The sequence below is a fragment of the Chenopodium quinoa genome, unplaced genomic scaffold (genome assembly GCF_001683475.1).
Source record: "Chenopodium quinoa cultivar QQ74 unplaced genomic scaffold, ASM168347v1, whole genome shotgun sequence".
In the NCBI taxonomy this organism is placed as follows: domain Eukaryota; kingdom Viridiplantae; phylum Streptophyta; class Magnoliopsida; order Caryophyllales; family Amaranthaceae; genus Chenopodium; species Chenopodium quinoa.
The window spans coordinates 1,157,313-1,176,630 of NW_018743391.1; the positions used below are offsets into that span (position 1 = coordinate 1,157,313).

At 37.3% G+C, this 19,318-nt stretch overlaps 1 protein-coding gene across 4 annotated transcripts; it reads right to left on the minus strand.

Moving 5' to 3' along the window:
* Positions 1-937: 937 nt before the first annotated feature.
* On the minus strand, positions 938-12,163 carry LOC110738659 (general transcription factor 3C polypeptide 5-like). 4 transcript variants are annotated; one of them, XM_021919057.1, is made up of 16 exons: positions 12,008-12,163; positions 11,069-11,236; positions 10,225-10,477; positions 8,928-9,014; positions 8,748-8,838; positions 7,976-8,042; positions 6,729-6,771; positions 6,255-6,426; positions 6,035-6,133; positions 4,892-4,954; positions 3,006-3,144; positions 2,242-2,443; positions 1,901-2,007; positions 1,715-1,754; positions 1,366-1,524; positions 938-1,266 (listed from the first exon to the last, which is right to left on the minus strand). In XM_021919057.1, the coding sequence occupies exons 2-15, from the start codon at positions 11,201-11,203 to the stop codon at positions 1,367-1,369; spliced, it is 1,656 nt and encodes a 551-aa protein (XP_021774749.1). In that variant the 5' UTR covers positions 11,204-11,236; positions 12,008-12,163; the 3' UTR covers positions 938-1,266; position 1,366. The 4 variants fall into 4 exon arrangements, with proteins under 4 accessions (XP_021774749.1, XP_021774748.1, XP_021774746.1 ...); XM_021919056.1 differs by having other exon boundaries at positions 1,901-2,016; positions 11,069-11,212; positions 12,008-12,161; XM_021919054.1 differs by having other exon boundaries at positions 1,901-2,016; positions 12,008-12,161.
* Between the last annotated feature and the right edge of the window lie 7,155 nt (positions 12,164-19,318).

Genomic DNA, 19,318 nt, shown 5'->3' on the forward strand with positions numbered 1-19,318 from the left:
ATTTTTTAGGGTGCATTATGGAGTAGTCGTAGTATATATATTGACATTTATACATATTTGGTTTATCAATTACATTTTTTTTTTCCACATTGGATTGATTTATCATTTACCCTATATGGAAAGTCAAACCACCTCATACAAACAACTAACTACTTAAGCTATCTAAAAAAAAAATAAAAAAAAAAAACCTCTTAAAGTAATAAATTTATAATGACCCAGGGCATTGCCTGGACCAATAACTAAATAATACTAAAATAACAACCGCTGAAATCATCCTAGACACATGTCAAGTTTTTATTAAATTTTTTTCCCTCCAAAATTATACATAATGTCATTATTTTATAAATTTTATTTTATTTAATTAAAATTTAAATTAGCTATATTTATTATTATTATTATTATTATTATCGTATTTCATCATTTAATTTTTCTATAAACTCTATATGTTTTTAAAAAAATATTTAATGGATGTATTATTAATTTTGGGATTTTTTTTTAAAAAAAAATTGATGTAAGAAAATAAACAAATTTAGAATATTTTATTTGTTTAAATCGTGTATCGCACGAGACTAATCTAGTTTAAAATTCAATCTAAAAACCCATCATTTGAAATCCAACTCCTCAAAATTAACAACAATTTATATATATTTATATATATATTATTATTTTTTTTTTGGCTGAACTTGTGAAAACGTTGAGTAGTAAGTTAGATGTTGACGAGTTTATTTCAATATTTTCCAAATAAAGATAGCTGAAACCAATTCTTCCCACAATCAATTTTATCCTTAGTATTTTATTAATGAAAAAATTGACTGTTCAAAGTTGTATACCAGCCAATACGGACAAAAGAAAACGGAAATTACCCGGTGAGACTGGGTGTAAGTGTGTAACCATGTAATCATTAAAAAGACAGCCAAGACAGAACCAACAGGGAAAAAAATTGCCAAAAATGCTAGAATAACTCATTAGTCAAAACTCAAAAGTGTAACTACAAATGTCCTTTTTAAATCAATCAATAAAAACTTTAATCCCATAAGTGGGATCGGCTACACAAATGCCCTTTTTACTTCTATCTAAAATTTCCTACAGCCCTTCTCAAACCTTATTTAGTTATTTATTCACCAAACGTGGAAGGCTGGAGGTTAGCAATGCAGTGAACCTTAAGAGGCCCGGTGCAAACAGAATCAAATTTGCATATTTGAAGCTGTCATTTTAGCAAGCAGATGAATGACACTTTTTCGACTTCAGTCCTCATCTCTCCCTGCACTGTTCATGGAGAGCAGATACAATCATACAAATGTGAATTTCAGGTTTAAAAAATCGAATCATAGGCTGTAGCATAAGAATATTTATGCAGATACAAACCTTAATAGTCATCAGAGTAGTTGCCATCACTGTCTTGTTCATATATCTGATATTCCCCGACATCTGCACCATCCAACTGCTGATTAGAAGCTCCTGTAGATGGAAAGCTTTCAAATAGTTCCTGCAGGTAATTTCTTGATATGTTCTCTGCACCCAAATCTGAACTATGTAAAGGAGATACAATTGGTGTTGAACATGTATCTTAAAGGGGAAAAAGCTACATACAACAATAAAGAATTAAAGACATTGTATTGTAAGAGACAGAATCGGCACAGCTTCACTTCTGCAAGGCATGGCCACAACTAGGTTTACAAGTATTATTACAAAAAATAGCACAATTGGTGGATACAGGAATCAGACTGCAGGGTGAAATCAGCATCGTCTCCATCCTACATAAGAACAAAACACACGTCGTTAGAAAGGGGATATATACTAATCAGATATCTACTCGTAGCATATTAACATCATCTAACCCAACCGTGGCCTGTAGTTGAGGAAAAATCTGGACCAAAACCACTAAGTGTATGAATCTCACCAGGTATACAGTGTCATTTATGTCCAATTCCTCTTCACCATCTTCATCCTCAATCTCATTGTCTTCATCATCATCGTCATCGTCATCATCTCCTTTATCTTCATCACCTGTCAGCTCTGCTATGACAAGATTAGTCAATATCTGACAAGCAAGCAATGGGCGAAACTACAAAGGAAATAGCCCGAGAAGGCTGAGATGCGACAACTAGTTGTAAAGTGCAAACATTTACTACTGATAAAAGCAAAGTATCGCTATAATTATAGAGGGAGTAAGTTGGTAATTAAAAGAAAGCTAATCAACAATAAACCTACTGAGTGCTGAAGAAGTGATAAAAAATAAACCTGGATTAGCTTGCAATTCACCCTCTTCTCCGGGCTTGAGATTGTTTACTTGGTAGCGCATCTTTTTTGACTTCTCAAATTTTTCAGAAACACGTTTCAGCAAAGATTCAGCACCGTCTAGAGGATACACTGATAAAAACCTCACTGCAACACCTAATCTTAAACTATCAAGAACATATGATGTGTACCATCCCGTTGAACACTGCATAGCATTGAAAAAAAAAAGATAAGATGAAATGAAATGATCCTGTATAATAAACATATGATAGATATATGGCATCTAAAGTAGTATTCATTTAAGAAAATGAAGGAATCACAAAGATTATGAACTAATGACAAGGCAAGGGTGCTGGAAGCTAATGAGAAATTACAAAGTAAAATAGTAAATCCTCTATAAACTGATTTCTTTAGCTATTTGTGCTATAACTGTATAAATTAAGTTCATCCTAATAAATCCGTTCAGGTGGCTCCAAAAGCTCACATGGTAATGCATAATGATAAACCTGATACCGCATAAACATGGCAGTTTCAAATATATGCTTCAGCTTTATGCCAAGATTAGAGACAGCAATTACGCAGACAACACCGAAGTTATAGTCTTAGAAAGCATTGCAATGAAGGATATTGTTAACCAATGCTGAGCAGCTGGAAGCCTGGCAGTTATATAGATGAACTAGGAAGTAATGTAATTAAATATTTGTCACAAAAAAAAAAAAAAAAAAAAAAAAAAAAAAAAAAAAGGAGAGATAAGAGAACGGACTAACAGTGCAAACAGTGTGGTTTGGAGGCTTTCGTATCTCATTTTGAATGTAATCATCGGCAAGTTCAGAAAGTTGAAAATAAGTCTGACATTTGTACGGAAAAACCCGAAATGCGCACAAATCCTCCCAGTTATGCTTCTTTCTGTAAAACAAATGTTTACAAGATAAACAAAAATCAGTTAACTATGGATATTTGAGCACTTTATTTTTACTAATACTACTTTTCAAATAATACAACTTTACGGTAGGTCAATTGCTGACCTGTAAACTTTTCAAAAAAATTAAAATTGATTTAATTTTCAACTTTTTGAAGCACTTTATTTTTACTACTCCCTCACTTTCCTATGGTTACGTATTCTATTTTGGGTGTATCCTTTCTATGGTTACATTTCTGAACTTTCATAAAATAAAATACTTATTTTACGCATTTACCACCATATTTTCACACACTTACCCTCTGTAGGCACGGATATTTTATCAAGTGTCGTTATTTATTGTTTGGGTCAAAGTCAAATTGTTGACTCGGGTATATTGACTAAATAATTAATCTGGGTTACTTTGGCCCATGTTATTTGTTTTAGTTAGACTCATTTAATTATTAATAAAGTCCAACGGGTTATTTATGAAAGGAGGTGGAAGTGGATATGAGGCCCATTTAGTGGTTACCTTAAAACCCTAGCTTGGGAGAACTCTATAAATAGAACTCTCCCCCCTCATTTCACACATATGAAAAATCCAAAGAAAAACCTCTCTACAAAAAAAACCTCTCTACTCAAAAACCCTCTCTAAACTTCTCTAAAAACCAATCTCAAGAACTAGAAGAAGAATAACAAGCACCGGACGTGCCGTTCCATTCTAGAAGACCAACCTTGATCGAGATCAAGCCTTTTCGACCCTCTATCAAAGAATTCCAGTTTTGACTACAACAAATCAAGTCATCTAACGACGTAGCGTGGAAATCGAATCAGTGGATTACATTAGAGATTGTACTCAAATTTGTTATATTAATAAAAATTATATTTGTTGCATTTATTTTGACTATTTCACAGACTCAAAATTTGTGTTTACACCCTCGTATTACCTACTTCCAATGCAACTATTCCCATTCCCAAAGCAAATATTTCCACTTAACAAAATGTTTAACTACTCCCAAAATAAAAATTCTCATTATACATACTCCCAACTTCTTTTTCTTAATACCTGCTTAATAAACCAAATGTAACCATCTAATTAAGATGTCATAGCTAATATGCTTTCAATTGGAAATAATGGTTACACTTCTCATTTCATTAGAAGATTTAGAGCCAAGGTTTCATTGGAAAAGTAAGACAGGAAAGAGAAAAAAGTGGAATATTATAAGAAAAAGATAATGAAAATAATGTCCAGTAGTACTTCATATGCACAAATTCAATCATTAATATCTTTAATTACCGATAAGCAAAAATTATGAAAAGTTGATATTTTGAAAATAAACATTGTGACGAATCTAACAAGATCCCATATGACTATATTTTTCATCACGTATAAAGCACAAAACACGGTCAAAGGGGGGTCAAAGGGGAGTATGTGAATAGTGCTAAAAACAAAACATGTCAACTAAAAAAAAAAACGGAGGTAGTATATTATAAGAAAAGAATAATACAATAAGAGGTCATATTATCCAAAGTGAATAAGTGCAAGTGTAACCATTTTTATTTTTATTTTTTTGAAACAAGTGTAACTATTTTTTAAATCAATTAATTACATCGACTATGATAATAGAACAGAACAAATACCACAGAAAACATAACCTAAACATTAATCATCAAAATGTCATCAGAAATCAGAATCGCACATTGAAACAAAAACTAAACTACATTATTAGAGATCAAATCAAACAGCTAACTTACCCACTAGCAGCATCACAATACCCTCTCAAAGATGGGGGAACCCTGAAATCAATTCTTTGATATCTGTCAAAGTTTACAATAGTAAAATTAAAATTCAGGTTAACCAAGGTTAACTATCTCCCTCAGTAGATCAAATGACACATTGAAATTGAAATAGAAATTCTTGCAGTCAACTAGCAGTCTCAGTGACATCTAAGGTTAACTTAGGTTAACTATCACCTCTTCAGAGTTCAAATGACATGTAGAAATTGAAAAAGAGATCCTTGCAGTCAAATTAGCAGTCTCAGAGACATCAAAGGTTCACGTGGCCAATTAAGCCAGAAGGCACAGAACAATCTCCCAAAAAAAAGGAAAAGAAAAAAACATCAAAGATGACTTATTCAATTGTTTATAAATTCAGGAGTTATTAAGCCAAGCAATCATCCAGAAATGGCTCATGAAATTTAATGCTGCTTCCTGAATTTTTTTTTTTCCAGAAACTGAAAGAAAACAGAGCATTCCTCAAAAGGGGCATTTAGGGGTGTACACATTGCCCAAATCAAACTGTAAAACCGTAATGCAGAGATTGATGAATGTCCTCCCAATGTGACCCGAAAGAAAGCTAAATGGACATAAGTCCAAAAGATGCATTTTTTTCAGACATAAACTAATGAACTAATCATCATTCTACATCTTCATCCTATTGTCTTCAAGTAAAAAGATGTACAAAAATATTTGCGGAAAAAAATTAAAAATTTCAAGCTGAACCTCATATTACAAATTCACAATTGTTTCTATTGCATAAGCAAAGTGCTACTGCTCGTAAACACAACATACATAAATCTACCAGGTGATGTAATAACATAAATTTTCCAAGTAAGACACTCACGTAGGCAACTTTGACGATATTATAACAAAATTATGATAATAATAAAATTTCATGCAAAATTTGTTTTTAGAAGCATTATCAATATGTCATGAGTGGAAAATAGAAATCATCAAGCAGTTGCTTGATTTGATCTATGATACTTGACTCACCATGGCCTGCCAGCTCGAACATAAGTAGGAGTGTAACAAGAACAACTCTCAGTGCACAATGCAAATAGGATAAAGACAGTAATTTAGGCTATTTAGCACCATAGATGTATTTATAAATGAACTTACATGCGAGATTCAGGATCTTTGCGAGGATCATAACCTTTTCTGATCCAGAACCTGTGGAACGGTCCACTTCCAAAGTAGTATGCACTCCGAAAAAGAAGCCTGTACCACCAAACAGCAGAATAAAAAGCCACAAATGAAATTTTGTACATATATAATCCTACAGATTTTTGCCACATCAACATTGAAAGAAGAGCATTAAGATAACAATGACAGAGTAAACCTCTTAAGCATATGGTCTCCAAATTTCAGACCCTCTTTACACAAGCGTTCATGGATAGAGCTTCTTGTCCAAATGGGTCGTTCATCAAACAATTTAGACACAACCATCTGCCATTTCCATTGATCTGATCCTCGTGATATGTATTCCTCCCAGTTAACCCTTTTAGGAATCTGTATGATAGTTAAGTGCTACTAAGCAACAGGGAAAGATGGATAATAATGTGTACTTTTAATTGTAGTAGAGCACAATAAAGTGCCTTCAATAGGTAGATAGTACAGATATTTCAAGTTAGAATTGAAACACTGTATACCAAAATTTGAACATGTGACGTAACTTATAAGTATTCTCTAACAAAGGAAAATAAATCTCATAATGAATATCAGACAATCAGATGGAAAATGCAATAAATTCGGAAACCCTCACAAGAATATAAGCACTAAAGGTTTTCAGAAATATATCTCCAAGTGAGGATATCTTTGATATTGAAATCGATAGCTAGACATGGTTCAATCTCCATCTGCATAAAAGGAAAAGGGAATATCAGTCATTCGGCATATGTAACCCACCTTCACAGAGTCACAGACAAACATAAGGAGGACTAACTGTTTCTAAGTCCAAGTATTTCCAGAAACATGAGCCAAAATAGCAGTTATTTTTACAGCCAAGAATCAGAAATCAGTTTAATTTCAGTCATCATAAGAATGACAACATAGTAAAACGAAAGCAACCGTATAGTGATCAATCAATAGATTTGGAAACTATGCCTAGGCTTTGGCAATCCCAATGTAATGAGACCATTGACCCCAGCAGCTACAACCTATAAGATGTTTAAGGAGCAAGGAAAATTTTCCTTTAAACCTTCTAGTGCTTAATTTTCCTAACCCCTTCTAGTGCTAATATATGTAGAAGTATCCCACAAGACAACCTAACTTCAAAATATTAGCACTCTTAGCAGTCACTAGCAAGTATCAACAATGTAGTTTGAAAGTCTTTTTATAAATAGAGTATCTGCAGTAAGTAGAAAGTTTGTGTGCATCATAAATTATCGACCTGTGACAGATAAATTAAAACCACGCCTCTTACCTGAGACCCAATTTAGGTACATAAATTTTACTTTCTACAAAACCCTTCGGAGCCTTTCAAAATGTCAATTACATCAATTATGTCACCAAAACCTGTATGCATATTGCAGACTCAGTAATCTATTTGTGTATATGAGATTGACAATAATGGCTAAAACACAGCATTACAGCTTATAATCCCCCAAATATAAGTACGCACAAATAACTTGATATAATCATGTCACTGCAAGAACTTCAAGCAGAAACTAAAGGATGCCATGAAGATGTCTGAGAATGTGACTGCCACATACTATGCAACTTACAAGCTGCTGCCGCCTGCCAGCATATAATAGGTTGTCCAGCCATCATAGAGATAGACACTAAGGTCTAAAGGATGGTTCAATATTATAACATTCAAGATGAAACCTAATTGGATTGCACATATGCATATGAACATGAAATATACATGTAACTCTTCAATTTGAGAAATTTTTGACTCTTTAATGATCTAAACATCGATAATCTCGACTTTGTGCTCCATAGAAAGAACCAAAGTCATCTATAAAACAAAAAAACATAGCTCACATATTCACTTCAAACTAATGGTTGGTCGTATATCCCATCAATAAAGAGTAGGAGCAGCAAAGAAAAATAGAGTACCTCCCACCGATGTTGTACAACTCCCTCCTGTTTCTTTTTGGAACTCAATGTGATTGATGGCCTCAACCTAAAAAGTATATAAGAAGGCATAACAAATGAGTTCAAACAGTCTTGAATCTCTCCCTAATATTCAGACGTTCAGTTTTAATAAGATTGAAACAGCCATGACCAACACAATATAGTAGTGTGCTAGTATTATTGAAACCAAAGCACACCATATTATCTATAAGAAAAATTCATCGTTAGAGTTTCTGATTGGATTGTACTCATACATGAACATCAAAGCTAGCTATCCAAAGTTCTCTCATGCACCTTGTCCCAATTATTAAAACAAGGATATCCTAACTTATCTTCAAAATTCCAAAACAAATTAAAAGGTGCACTGGGAAATAAAAGACCAAGTAAATAGATCCTTTTTTCATTATTATCCATATTTATCAAAAGGAAACTTCATCATTAAAATTTCTGATTGTAGATTATTCATACATGAACTTCAAAGGTGGTTATCCAATATTTTCTTATAAGCATATCCTTACTTATCTTAAATAGTTTAAAACAAAATAAAAGGTGCACTGGGGAAAAGAAAAAAAGACAATCACAAGTTCACGACACTAAATCACAACAGGAGTTAAATCTATAATGATAAGAGCTTAGGAAAAACAGTTCCACAACGCCAACATACACAGCAAAAAAACAAAGCACAAGCAATTTGCTCAACCACCCCTATTAATTCAACGTTGAAATGCTCATAGAAGCAAAACCTATAGCTTACACTATATTCTCGGGAACATCTTTCAGTGAAAACAGTGGAGGTACCAGCATCATCAAATTTTCATCATCAGCATCACCAAGATCTCCCTTTTCTGTGAAAGTAAATGTCGAATAATGAGAACATAAATAATTGAATACAAAATATAAATATCATACTTGCACAAAAAGGAAACAATTTTACCAAATGGCCCCTTCACTTCATTATAGCTTCCTTTCCTCTGTGCAGCATCAGCATGTACAGCAAGGACATGCTGATAATCCACCATTCCTACATTTGAAAAAAAAATCAGGAAATATGACTGCACTTACTGAACTATCTAATTTAATTAGACACCCTGATCACATTTAAGATCGATGGCTGTGGAACCAAGTGAAGTTCAAAGATGCTATGAAAAAGACATCTTTGGTTAAATCAATCTTCAAAAATCATAAACAGATCTATGTAACAGTGCTTAAGGCAACTCTGTCTCTGTTGTTTAGAAAAAATATTGGTCCAAAGTAAGAGAATGTGAAGTTATAGTCTTCCTGCAAGAAGTTAGATAAGCAGAGATGTTGACTCACAAGGTAAGTAGGAACCTCTATAGAGAGTGATAACCTGATATCCTATGTAGCACCGCTAGCACGGAAACAAAAAAAAAGGGAGGAGGAGAATCTTCAAAGACTAGGAAACGAGGAATAAATAAATCTTGTAATCTAAATATAGCTTAGAATGCCTGACATAACCACATTCTAAATAAATAAACAGAATACTTAACATTACAACAACATTTAAACCTCATCTGAGTCATTTCAAGACTTGTTCACTTTTACTGAAAAGTACATTGAGGACAAAATTTACGAGTCCTTGATTCACTTTTCTTTCATGCTCTTTGGAAACATAGACAAATAATAGCTCTTTGAAAATCAATATATACAGTAGTCTGGCACTATACACATAATTTCAAGTCTTCAAAACAAATCAATTGATTTAGGAAGCTTAGCTTTTTCTTCAGAGATCATATGACACAAATCTTAGCTTTTCTAGCTATGCGGTTCAAAAATATCAATAGTTAGAAAGTCTAGTGTGGAATCATAAAAACTGAATTCAGCACAAGATTTTTTTTTTTTTTTTTTGTTGACAAGTCACAAGTGACAGCTCACATTTGCTAAAACAAATTCAAAAGAAAAACTACGCGTTTGGTGTATTAAATTCCTCAGTATGCCTTCCCTATGTGAATTAGTGAGAAGATACATATGCAGTATTCAATGCACATACAAACATATATACATTGAGAATTCTTTATTTCATGTTCAGTGATATCTCAGAATCCTAACCATTATTATTAAAGAAATAAATACAAAAATCATTTGTAAGAAGACCATCCCCTCCTCACCCCCCCCCCCCTAGTTAACTACACGTTGCATCAAATTTCTATTAATGTCTCAAATCAAACTATACAAATTGATTCAAAGAGAGAAATAAATTATAGTTTGCTCACCAGTAAAATTATAAGCCTCTGGCACTCTAGCAACAATATCGGCAGAGAGAACATTAGGCTTTTCAGATTTTTCAGAACTGCAATCCTTGGATTGGCTGCTGCAACAATTATTACTTTGAATACCCCCACTATTCCCCTTGGATATTTTCAACAGCAAATTATTACAAGGATAAATCTGGCCAAAAGCAGGATGTGAACATGGGTCTTCAGGACGAAAACGAAGCTCCAATTTGTTTAACTTGGAGCTGCGAGCCTGCACACAATGAAAGCAAAAGTAACCATCAACTAAGTTGCTCAAATTTTGCAGATTCTACTTACGTGATACAACGTTTCAGTATTAATAAACCGACTCAAATCTGGTAGTTAAAGCAAAACAAGAATTACTATTGAATTGTCCCTAGAAAGAATTTGCTAGATTTATTATATAAAATTATTTTCATAAAATCACAATTTTAACAAGTAAACTATGGTAGAGTAAATGAAAATTACGGTTATATTAGCCCACCAAAGTCAAACATAACCTATGATTTGAAATATGATACGTCATATAACATAATCTTTGACCAGTCTTTTATATGCTATATTATTCGATTTGCATCTCATCTGATCACAACCAAAAAAAAATAAATAAATAAATAAATAAAATGTTTAGCAGTATTCAGAAGCAAGCAAAGCAGGTAATTTGACATTTTTTTTTTAATCTAGGCTTTGTATGGGAAAGAAAAAAAAAAGATAAACCTTTAAACCTTTATCAATTACATCAATTGACCTTGAATTCAAAGAACAATTCCTAAAACCCTAAATATTTGTTGCATTGAATTGGTTTTAAAACTCTACAATTTACCTTAGCAATTGCATCAATTCCACCAAGGGTTTCGACAGCACGCGACATGGATGAAGGATATGCAGGGTAGTGTACTGCAAACAATTCCTCACTAGGTAAAAAGCCTTTTGCAGTACCATCTTCAATGATTCCCATAACTTGGAGCTGTAGTTGCAAAAAAATTCCTCCCTAAATATCAATTAACAAACTATAATATGATAAGAGATCTAGTAGAGCAATAAAATTAAGATATCAATCACGCTAATCTTCATCAATTAAGGGGCAACATTTCCACAATCTTGTCTATAGGCATAATTTTAATCACTACTAATGGATGGAAATGTTTGAGTGTGAAATAATATAATTTGGGTTAACAGACATAAACCAATAATACCAATTAATCAGAATTTAGGAATTAAAAGGCAAGTCAACGCCGGACTCCGGCGTTGACCGTCACGTGCCAGGCATGTGACTCATTAAGTTGAGTCTTTTTTTTTTTTTCTCACTTTTTTCACGATTTTCTCCCAAATTCCCAATTGCACCCAATTTTTTTTCATTTCTTCTTTCTCTCTCCTCAAAATATAAACCCCAAATAGACTGGAATGTGCTATTGCGCCCTCTTTCTCCTAACAAATACATCCACAATGCAATTGAGGACAAGTAACATAATGTATAAGCATTGTGAATTGTGAAATTTTTTCGAATTTGTCGAATTTCTGCAATTTTGGTTGATGTTGTTCGTTTTTGTGTTTATTTAAAATTGAATTTGCAGCAACATGAATTTGGGCAAAATGAAGAGAACTAAGTGTAGCTGAATATCAAGTCGGTTAAAAATTGTGCATTTTTTGCCCTTTTCCTTTCCTTTTGCCATTGATAAGGTCGAAAAAAAAATATTGAATAAAAATGGTGAGGACTCCAAAACAAGAAAAGACAGGAAGAGAGAGAGTTCAAAGAACTTACCTTTAATAGCCTGTTAAATTGTCGCTGCTCTGACCTCACCAACAATGGCAGACTTAAGTAAATGCCATGAACAAAGCTTAGAGGAGAAAGAAAGAAGAAGAAATGGAAAAATTGGGAATGTCAGAGGAAATCGTGAAAAAGATGGCAAAAAAGGAAAAAAAAAAAAAAAAAACTGACTCAACCTAAAGAGTGACTCAACATGGAAGTCCGGCGTTGACTTAGGGCTTTTTCACATTTACTTAATTTTATTTCAGTTTAGTTCAGTACTTAATTTTCCTCTCTTATAAAATATTCATTTCAGCTCAATTCAGTTCAGTTTAGCTCAGCTCAAATCAGTTCAGTTTAGCTCAGCTCCAATCAGTTCAGTTCAGCTCAGTTCATTAAATGTGAACAGACCCTTACTTGAAATTAGGACTTGGTCCCCCTCAATAACCCAAAGTGTGTTTTGTGGTCCTTTAAAACAACTTTTATCTTAATTAGTCCTTCTGAACAAAAGTAATCACTTAAGCGGTCCTTTTGAACAAATTTTCCCAAAGAGTTTATTTGTTGTTGATGTTGTTTAGAGAGCCACAAAGGCAAATAATGAGAATCGATTCAAGATCTCCTCAAACCGCGAATCAAGCTCTAATCACTTGAGCTATCTTTCACTCTCATTAACTCCTACAATATTTGATTTACTGATTACTCGTTTTATCATTAAAGGTGAGAACCGTGAAATGAAGTGGCTTACCGCCTTCCTGGCCCGAAACCTCTCACAAGCTAAGGTGTAACAAAATTTCATCCTTAAACTGTCACTAATGGAAATTTGATTATTTGTACCTATAATACGGAGTAACAATTACCGGTAATTGTTGGGTAGTAATAATTTGTTTTTTTTTTAATTATTTTTTTAACTTAACTTTTTTTTTTTAATTGAAATCTCCCGTATAAAAATTTAATCTCAAGCTCAATGACAAATCTAATGGAGGACATGGTCACCCCTACCCTTTGGGGTTGACCATACCCTTAATTTCACCCTTTATTCATAGGGTTTTCGTTTAATTTGGCGGCGAAGCCGCCGGAGATAGTGGTGTCGTCGGTAATATTGATGGTGGAAGGTGTAGACGAGGAAGACGGTGTCGATGGAAGGTGGACACAGTGAAGATGGCGAAAATGGTCGGTGGAGGTTGACACAGTGAAGATGGTGAAAATGGTGTCGGTAGAAGATGGATGGAAATGGAGGAAGGAAGAAGGAGCTTCATGACTTCATGGTACATCGTTAGCTAACCAACAAACAGAGTTACTATCATATGTCCAGCACAACACATCCAACCAACAATGCATCATATGTCAACAAGTCAAATATGATGTGTACAATTGAAACTTTTTCCAAAGTGAGCCAATTTTGGCAAATATTAACCAAAATGGTTGCGTGGCAAAAGTATTTACCAAACTAAGCTTCCAGGCTAAAACGCTGTCTCGGTCAGCGTTTTATGCCTGGGTTTTTTTTAAAAAAAAAATCAACCTAAAAACGCTGTCTAGGACAGCGTCTTTGTTGTTGACCTTTTTTTTAAAAAAATTTGTAATTGCCTTTTATTTATAAAAATGTTTTTAAAAAACAAAAACAGTTATACCAAAGACGCTATCCCAGACAGCGTTTAACTCTAGAACTATAAACGCTGTCTCAGACAGCGTTTAAGGTTATTAATGAAACGCTGTCTGAGACAGCGTTTCTGTCGTTTTTTTTTTTCCCTCCAACAGCGTATTTCATCCTTTCATTTCCTCCTCCTTCATTCTCAAACCCCTTCTTTCCCAAACTCTAACTTAATCCCCCCTCTCTCATACTTGTGCTCCTCCGTATAGACCGCCGTCGGCGCCGCCACCTCCACCGTCGCCCGCCGTCACCTCCACCGTCGCCCTCCGTGTAGCCCACTATACACTCCCCTCACCCTGAAATAGGTATTCATTCAACTTTCTTTGTGTTTTAAATTCTAGGGTTTATGTTGGTGATTTCTAATTTTTTTGGAATTGGGTTAAAATGTTGATGAGGTTGAGTTGTTAGTGTTAAAAATGTTGAATTGTTAGTGTTGGTATTGTTGAATTATTAGTGTTGGTAATTGTTGAATTGTTAGTGTTGATAATGGTAGTGTTGATATTGTTAGTGTTGATAATAGTTTGGATAATGTTGAATTGTTGTTGTTGGTTTTGTTTAAAATTGTTGACAATGGTTGATAATTATTAGGTTTTGAACAATTGTAATTACCTACATTGTTGTGTAATAATGGTGATTTAGGGGTTCTTAGTAGTTAATTTGTAGAGTATGTAAAATTTTTTTGTTTGATTGTGGTGATTTAGGGATGATTTAACGGCTTTACGTAAAATGTGTTTTGGTTGTTATGTAGAATATGGCTGGACAAAATGTAGCGTTGTTATGTCGATGGGGAGGTGAAATTTTGTGTAATGGATCAAATGTGGAGTACAGTGGAGGGAATATGGACCTTATAACACTTGAACCGAACATGACTGTGACTAATCTGATGAATGAGGTTCACAGTTGTATTGGTTCAAACCCTATGACTGTTGAACTGAACCTTAAAATGAGGTGTGATACTGGTCATGGGGTGCAAGTGTTACCTGTCTCTACGAACAGACATTTGAAAGGTTTGAGGAGCATGGTAGGAATGAAGGGTTTTCCCAATGAGATATATGTAGAAACAGTGCCTATATGTACCCAACAAAGTACTCGGGCAGAACAACAAGCTACATATGTCTCTGATTACAACACCGCGTCCTTCCAAGAGCCCGCAAACCACATTCCATCGAATGCATATGGGATGGGTTCTTTCACTCGAATGATGCAGGACGACCAATTTCACTTGCCTTTTAGTTCTCATATAGCTTCACCAGTACATGCGGGGGGACGCGTGACAGTGTTCGGCCAGCCTGCTCCGTCGTCATCGAACACCGTGACATCTTCGCCGATGCAATTGCATAGCTACTCTCCTATGCAAGGTGATGATGGTTCACCATTTCGAGAAGAGCCAAATCATTTTGATGATGTTGTGAATAATGAATTGTCGGTGTATGATGTGTATGCGGAAATGGATGATGAGGACGAGAACGGAGAGGGGGATGATGAACCTACACAGGTGGAAGATGGTCAGTCGTTGGTTAGAACTCCCATACCTTGGTTCAGTGAGGTACCCGAGAACTATGAAGTTGATCAGTATTGGGCCGAATCGGGTAGCCACACCTCTTTTGTTCCCGGGGGAGAATTTGAGAAGGGAATGTATTTTGAGAGCAAGAAACTGCTTCAAGAAATGGTGAAGATGTATTCTATTCAGAGGAATCAATTCTACACCACAGTGACCTCGAATGATGGTGTCCTACATCTGCGATGCAAGAAGAAATGTGGTTGGATGCTACGGGGTACCAAATCGAGTGAGCACTCACGTGGTTTTACCATAGTCACGTACAAAGGCCCGCATCGGGAGACATGTGTCAGTGAAGTACTATCTAATGATCACCCACACTTGGATTCGTCCGTAATAGCCGAGTATGTGAAGTCCTTTGTGCGGAAAGATCCTTCGTTGAAAGTGGAATTCATACAGGAACTGATCTCGAAGCAATTTCATTTCGATGTCCCGTATCGACGAGCGTGGTATGCCAAGGAGAAAGCTATAGCTGAGATATTTGGGGATTGGGAGAGTTCATATGGCAGACTTCCCCACTTCATGCAAGCACTCCTACGGTCGAACCCGGGAACATGTGTCGTATGGAAACACAAAGCTTTAGTGGATGGTGTATACTACAGCAACATGGAAGTGTTTGAACGAGTGTTTTGGGCCTTTGGTCCTTGTATCGATGGCTTTAAACATTGTATGCCTGTTATTTGTATCGACGGGACGCACTTGTACGGGAAGTATAAAGGAACACTGTTGGTTGCTACGAGTGTTGATGCAAGCTTCCAAGTATTTCCTATTGCATTTGCGGTGGTTGAAGGGGAAAACACTTCCAGCTGGTCTTGGTTCCTAGGTTGTATTCGAGATCGTGTCACGCAACGGGATGGCCTTTGTGTTATTTCTGATCGGCATCCTGGGATCATTGCAGCAATGAATGATCCCAATGTTGGATTCACCCAGCCCCGAGCGTATCACAGGTTTTGTGTCCTCCACATAGCCTCTAACTTAAAGACTCACGTGCGAAGTAACGACATGAGAGACATGTTCAAGGCCGCTGCGTACCAAAGGCAAGAAAGAAAACTTCAAGCTGATTTGTGTTTCATTGGTGAGGCCTGTCCCAAGGCCATTGAGTACATTGCTCAAGTCCCGTTCCCTATGTGGTCTCTGTTTCACGACAGTGGTCGCAGGTATGGTATATGTACTACTAACTTCTCGGAGACATTCAACAATGTGCTGAAAGGAGCTCGGTTTCTACCGATTATGTCCCTTGTCGAGTTAACCTTCCACAGAGTTAACAAGTATTTCACTTTGAGAAGGGAGTCTTCTGAGGCTAGGTCTGATCAGGGACTTCCATACCCCCCAAAGGTCACTGCCATCCTCGAGAAGAACACCGCTAAAGCCAGATATCATAGAGTGGATGCCTATAACCGGCGATTGCATATTTACCAAGTGACAACAGAGAGGGGAGAGAGAGTTGGTAACAAATGAGGCCACAAGCATACGGTGAACTGGCAGTTGAGAACGTGTACGTGCAACAAACCGAAGATATTCCACCTCCCATGTTCTCATGTGCTAGCAGTCTGTGCTACATACTCACTATCAGAACGCCCTTGGGTGGACCCTCTGTTGCAGTCGGCCGCCTCCATGAACACCTATGCACCACAGTTCTGGCCGATCCCCTGCGAGACAACCTGGGCACAGTGGGCACAGTACGTAGGCCCTAAACTCATTCCGGACGGCACAATGATACGTGGAAAAGGTCGTCCAAAGTCGAAGCGCATACGCAATGAGATGGATGACAGCAACCGGCCCCCAACCAAATGCAGCCGTTGTCACCAGCAAGGTCACAACCGCACTACTTGTCCATCTAGACCAACATAGGACCTAAGTGTATATGTGTTATTTGATATAGTAGTATGTAGTGGTGTTATTTTGATGAAACAATTATAATTTTCTACATTATGTGTTATTGTGTTCAATTCGATGAATTTTATTTTGTACGTTGGATGTTCGAGATTTCCTGTTTATGCCTTTCAATCGAAATTAGTATTCAATATATTGTGTTAGTGTTTGGTGTGTACATCGCTTGGGATTCAGGGAGATCGACCGACACCTTGTCACGGCGTTAGTGGAGAGATGGAGGCAGGAGACGCACTCTTCCACCTACCAGTTGGGGAGGCGACTGTGACATTGCGGGACGTGGCAATACTGACGCGCCTTCCAGTACAGGGGACTGCGGTGACGGGATCATTTCTAGTCGATCCCGTTGGATTGGTTGTGCGGGTTCTCGGGGTGCAGCCGGGTCCCAACGATGTTAGGGGCTCCGCCTTGAGGACGGTCTGGTTACGAGATACTTTCCAGGGCTTGCCTGCGGACGCCGATGACGCCACAGTACAGAGATATGCTCGAGCGTACTTGTTCTTCCTCATATCCGGCGTGTTGTTCGGCAACAAGAGCGGGAGCCACTTGCAGCTTATTTACCTACAGCTGTTAGACCACGACTGGGAGCATATCCGTGGATACAGCTGGGGTAGTGCCTTTTTGGCGGTGTTGTATCGCCAACTTTGCAGAGCCTCACGGAGTGGTGCGCTCGAGATTGGAGGACCTCTGTTTGTGCTTCAGGTATACTACGTATATTATCACAAGCGAATTATGCAATGAGTAATGTCATATTTAACATAGTTTTGTGTTTTGCTATTGAAGCTATGGGCTTGGGAGCACATCCACGTAGGAAGACCAGGTAGGCCTGCTGTACATCGTCCGGGGCAGCAGGACCAGGATGACCAGTATGAGCCGTACATCGCTCCGCCTCGCCCTGCAGCTGATGAGGCTTACGGTTGCAGGTTTGTAACAATTGTCATTTTTTTTTTCCCATATACGATTTCATTTTGTAAACATACTTACCAAATTTGTTGCCCCAGGTGGATGGTCCCCAGACTCACACAGGCACATACGGCGACGGGTCTCCCATACTACCGAAACGCCCTTGATCGACTCACTGAGGATCAGGTACAAACTCTGAAGAAATTTGTAATCATTTAGGTACTGTGTATACTGATTGTGGACTAACTTATTTAGGATGTGTTATTGCAGATCACATGGGATCCGTATGTACCGGAGTTGGTAGATGTCATGCCTGCACATCTATTGGAGCATCAGGGAGAGTGGCGTGCCCGGGTCCCCCTGATCTGTTTCGAGGTTGTGGAGAGTCACCTACCTGACCGCGTCATGCGACAGTTCGGACTGCAGCAGCCTATTCCCCAGAACTGTGACACTGTCGTGCGCCTTCACGACATTGACCGTCGGGGAAAGACGGAGACAAACTGGGTACTGGAGCATTGGCAGTATCTTCAGCTATGGGAGCAGCGGTTGGGTCATGTCGTTCAGGGTTATCCCATGCAGGGCGTTATGGATCATGACGTTCCGTACATGGTGTGGTACAAGCTTATCACACGCCGTTTCATTAACCCCAGCTACACACCACCGTCCACCCATTACCACCCGGCACATGACGTCATTAGCGGATATGTGAGTTTCTTTTACTATGCTTATCATCCTCATTTTTTAACTTTTTAAAATATCATGTACTTGACTGATCGATGATTACTACAGGCGGCGGATATGGTGGCGATGTATGATGCACTGTCCCTCGCCCTTACAGAAGGACCCGCCAGAGCCCAGGTCCAGCGGATGCGAGATATGTCCGCGACTTCCTTACGCAGACATGGTCACGGTCATCTCATCCAACAGCGGGACGGTGATGATGGTCACTCCATCGATTCGCGGTTCGACCCCGGCCAGAGTAGCAGTGGAGGTGATCCTACGTCGCACACAGAGGCAGAGGAGTACATCTTCCACAGTTCTGCACCCTTCAGAACCCAGGAGGACGCATCGTCCAGCCAGCTCACTCCCCCCCCCCCGCGCCGGAACCCATTCACCACCATTCACCATTACACTCGGCGTCGTCCAAGACGAAGGGACGACAGTGAGGCTAGGGAAGGGTTACACCAAATTGATGAGTAGTGAACGTATTGTATCATTGTTTTGTCCTTTTTCCTGGAATGTTGTATATAACGATTGCATTATCAATATAAGACATGCTGGTTGAATGAATCTGTTTGTGTTTTAAAGTTTTGTTTGCTTATTTATC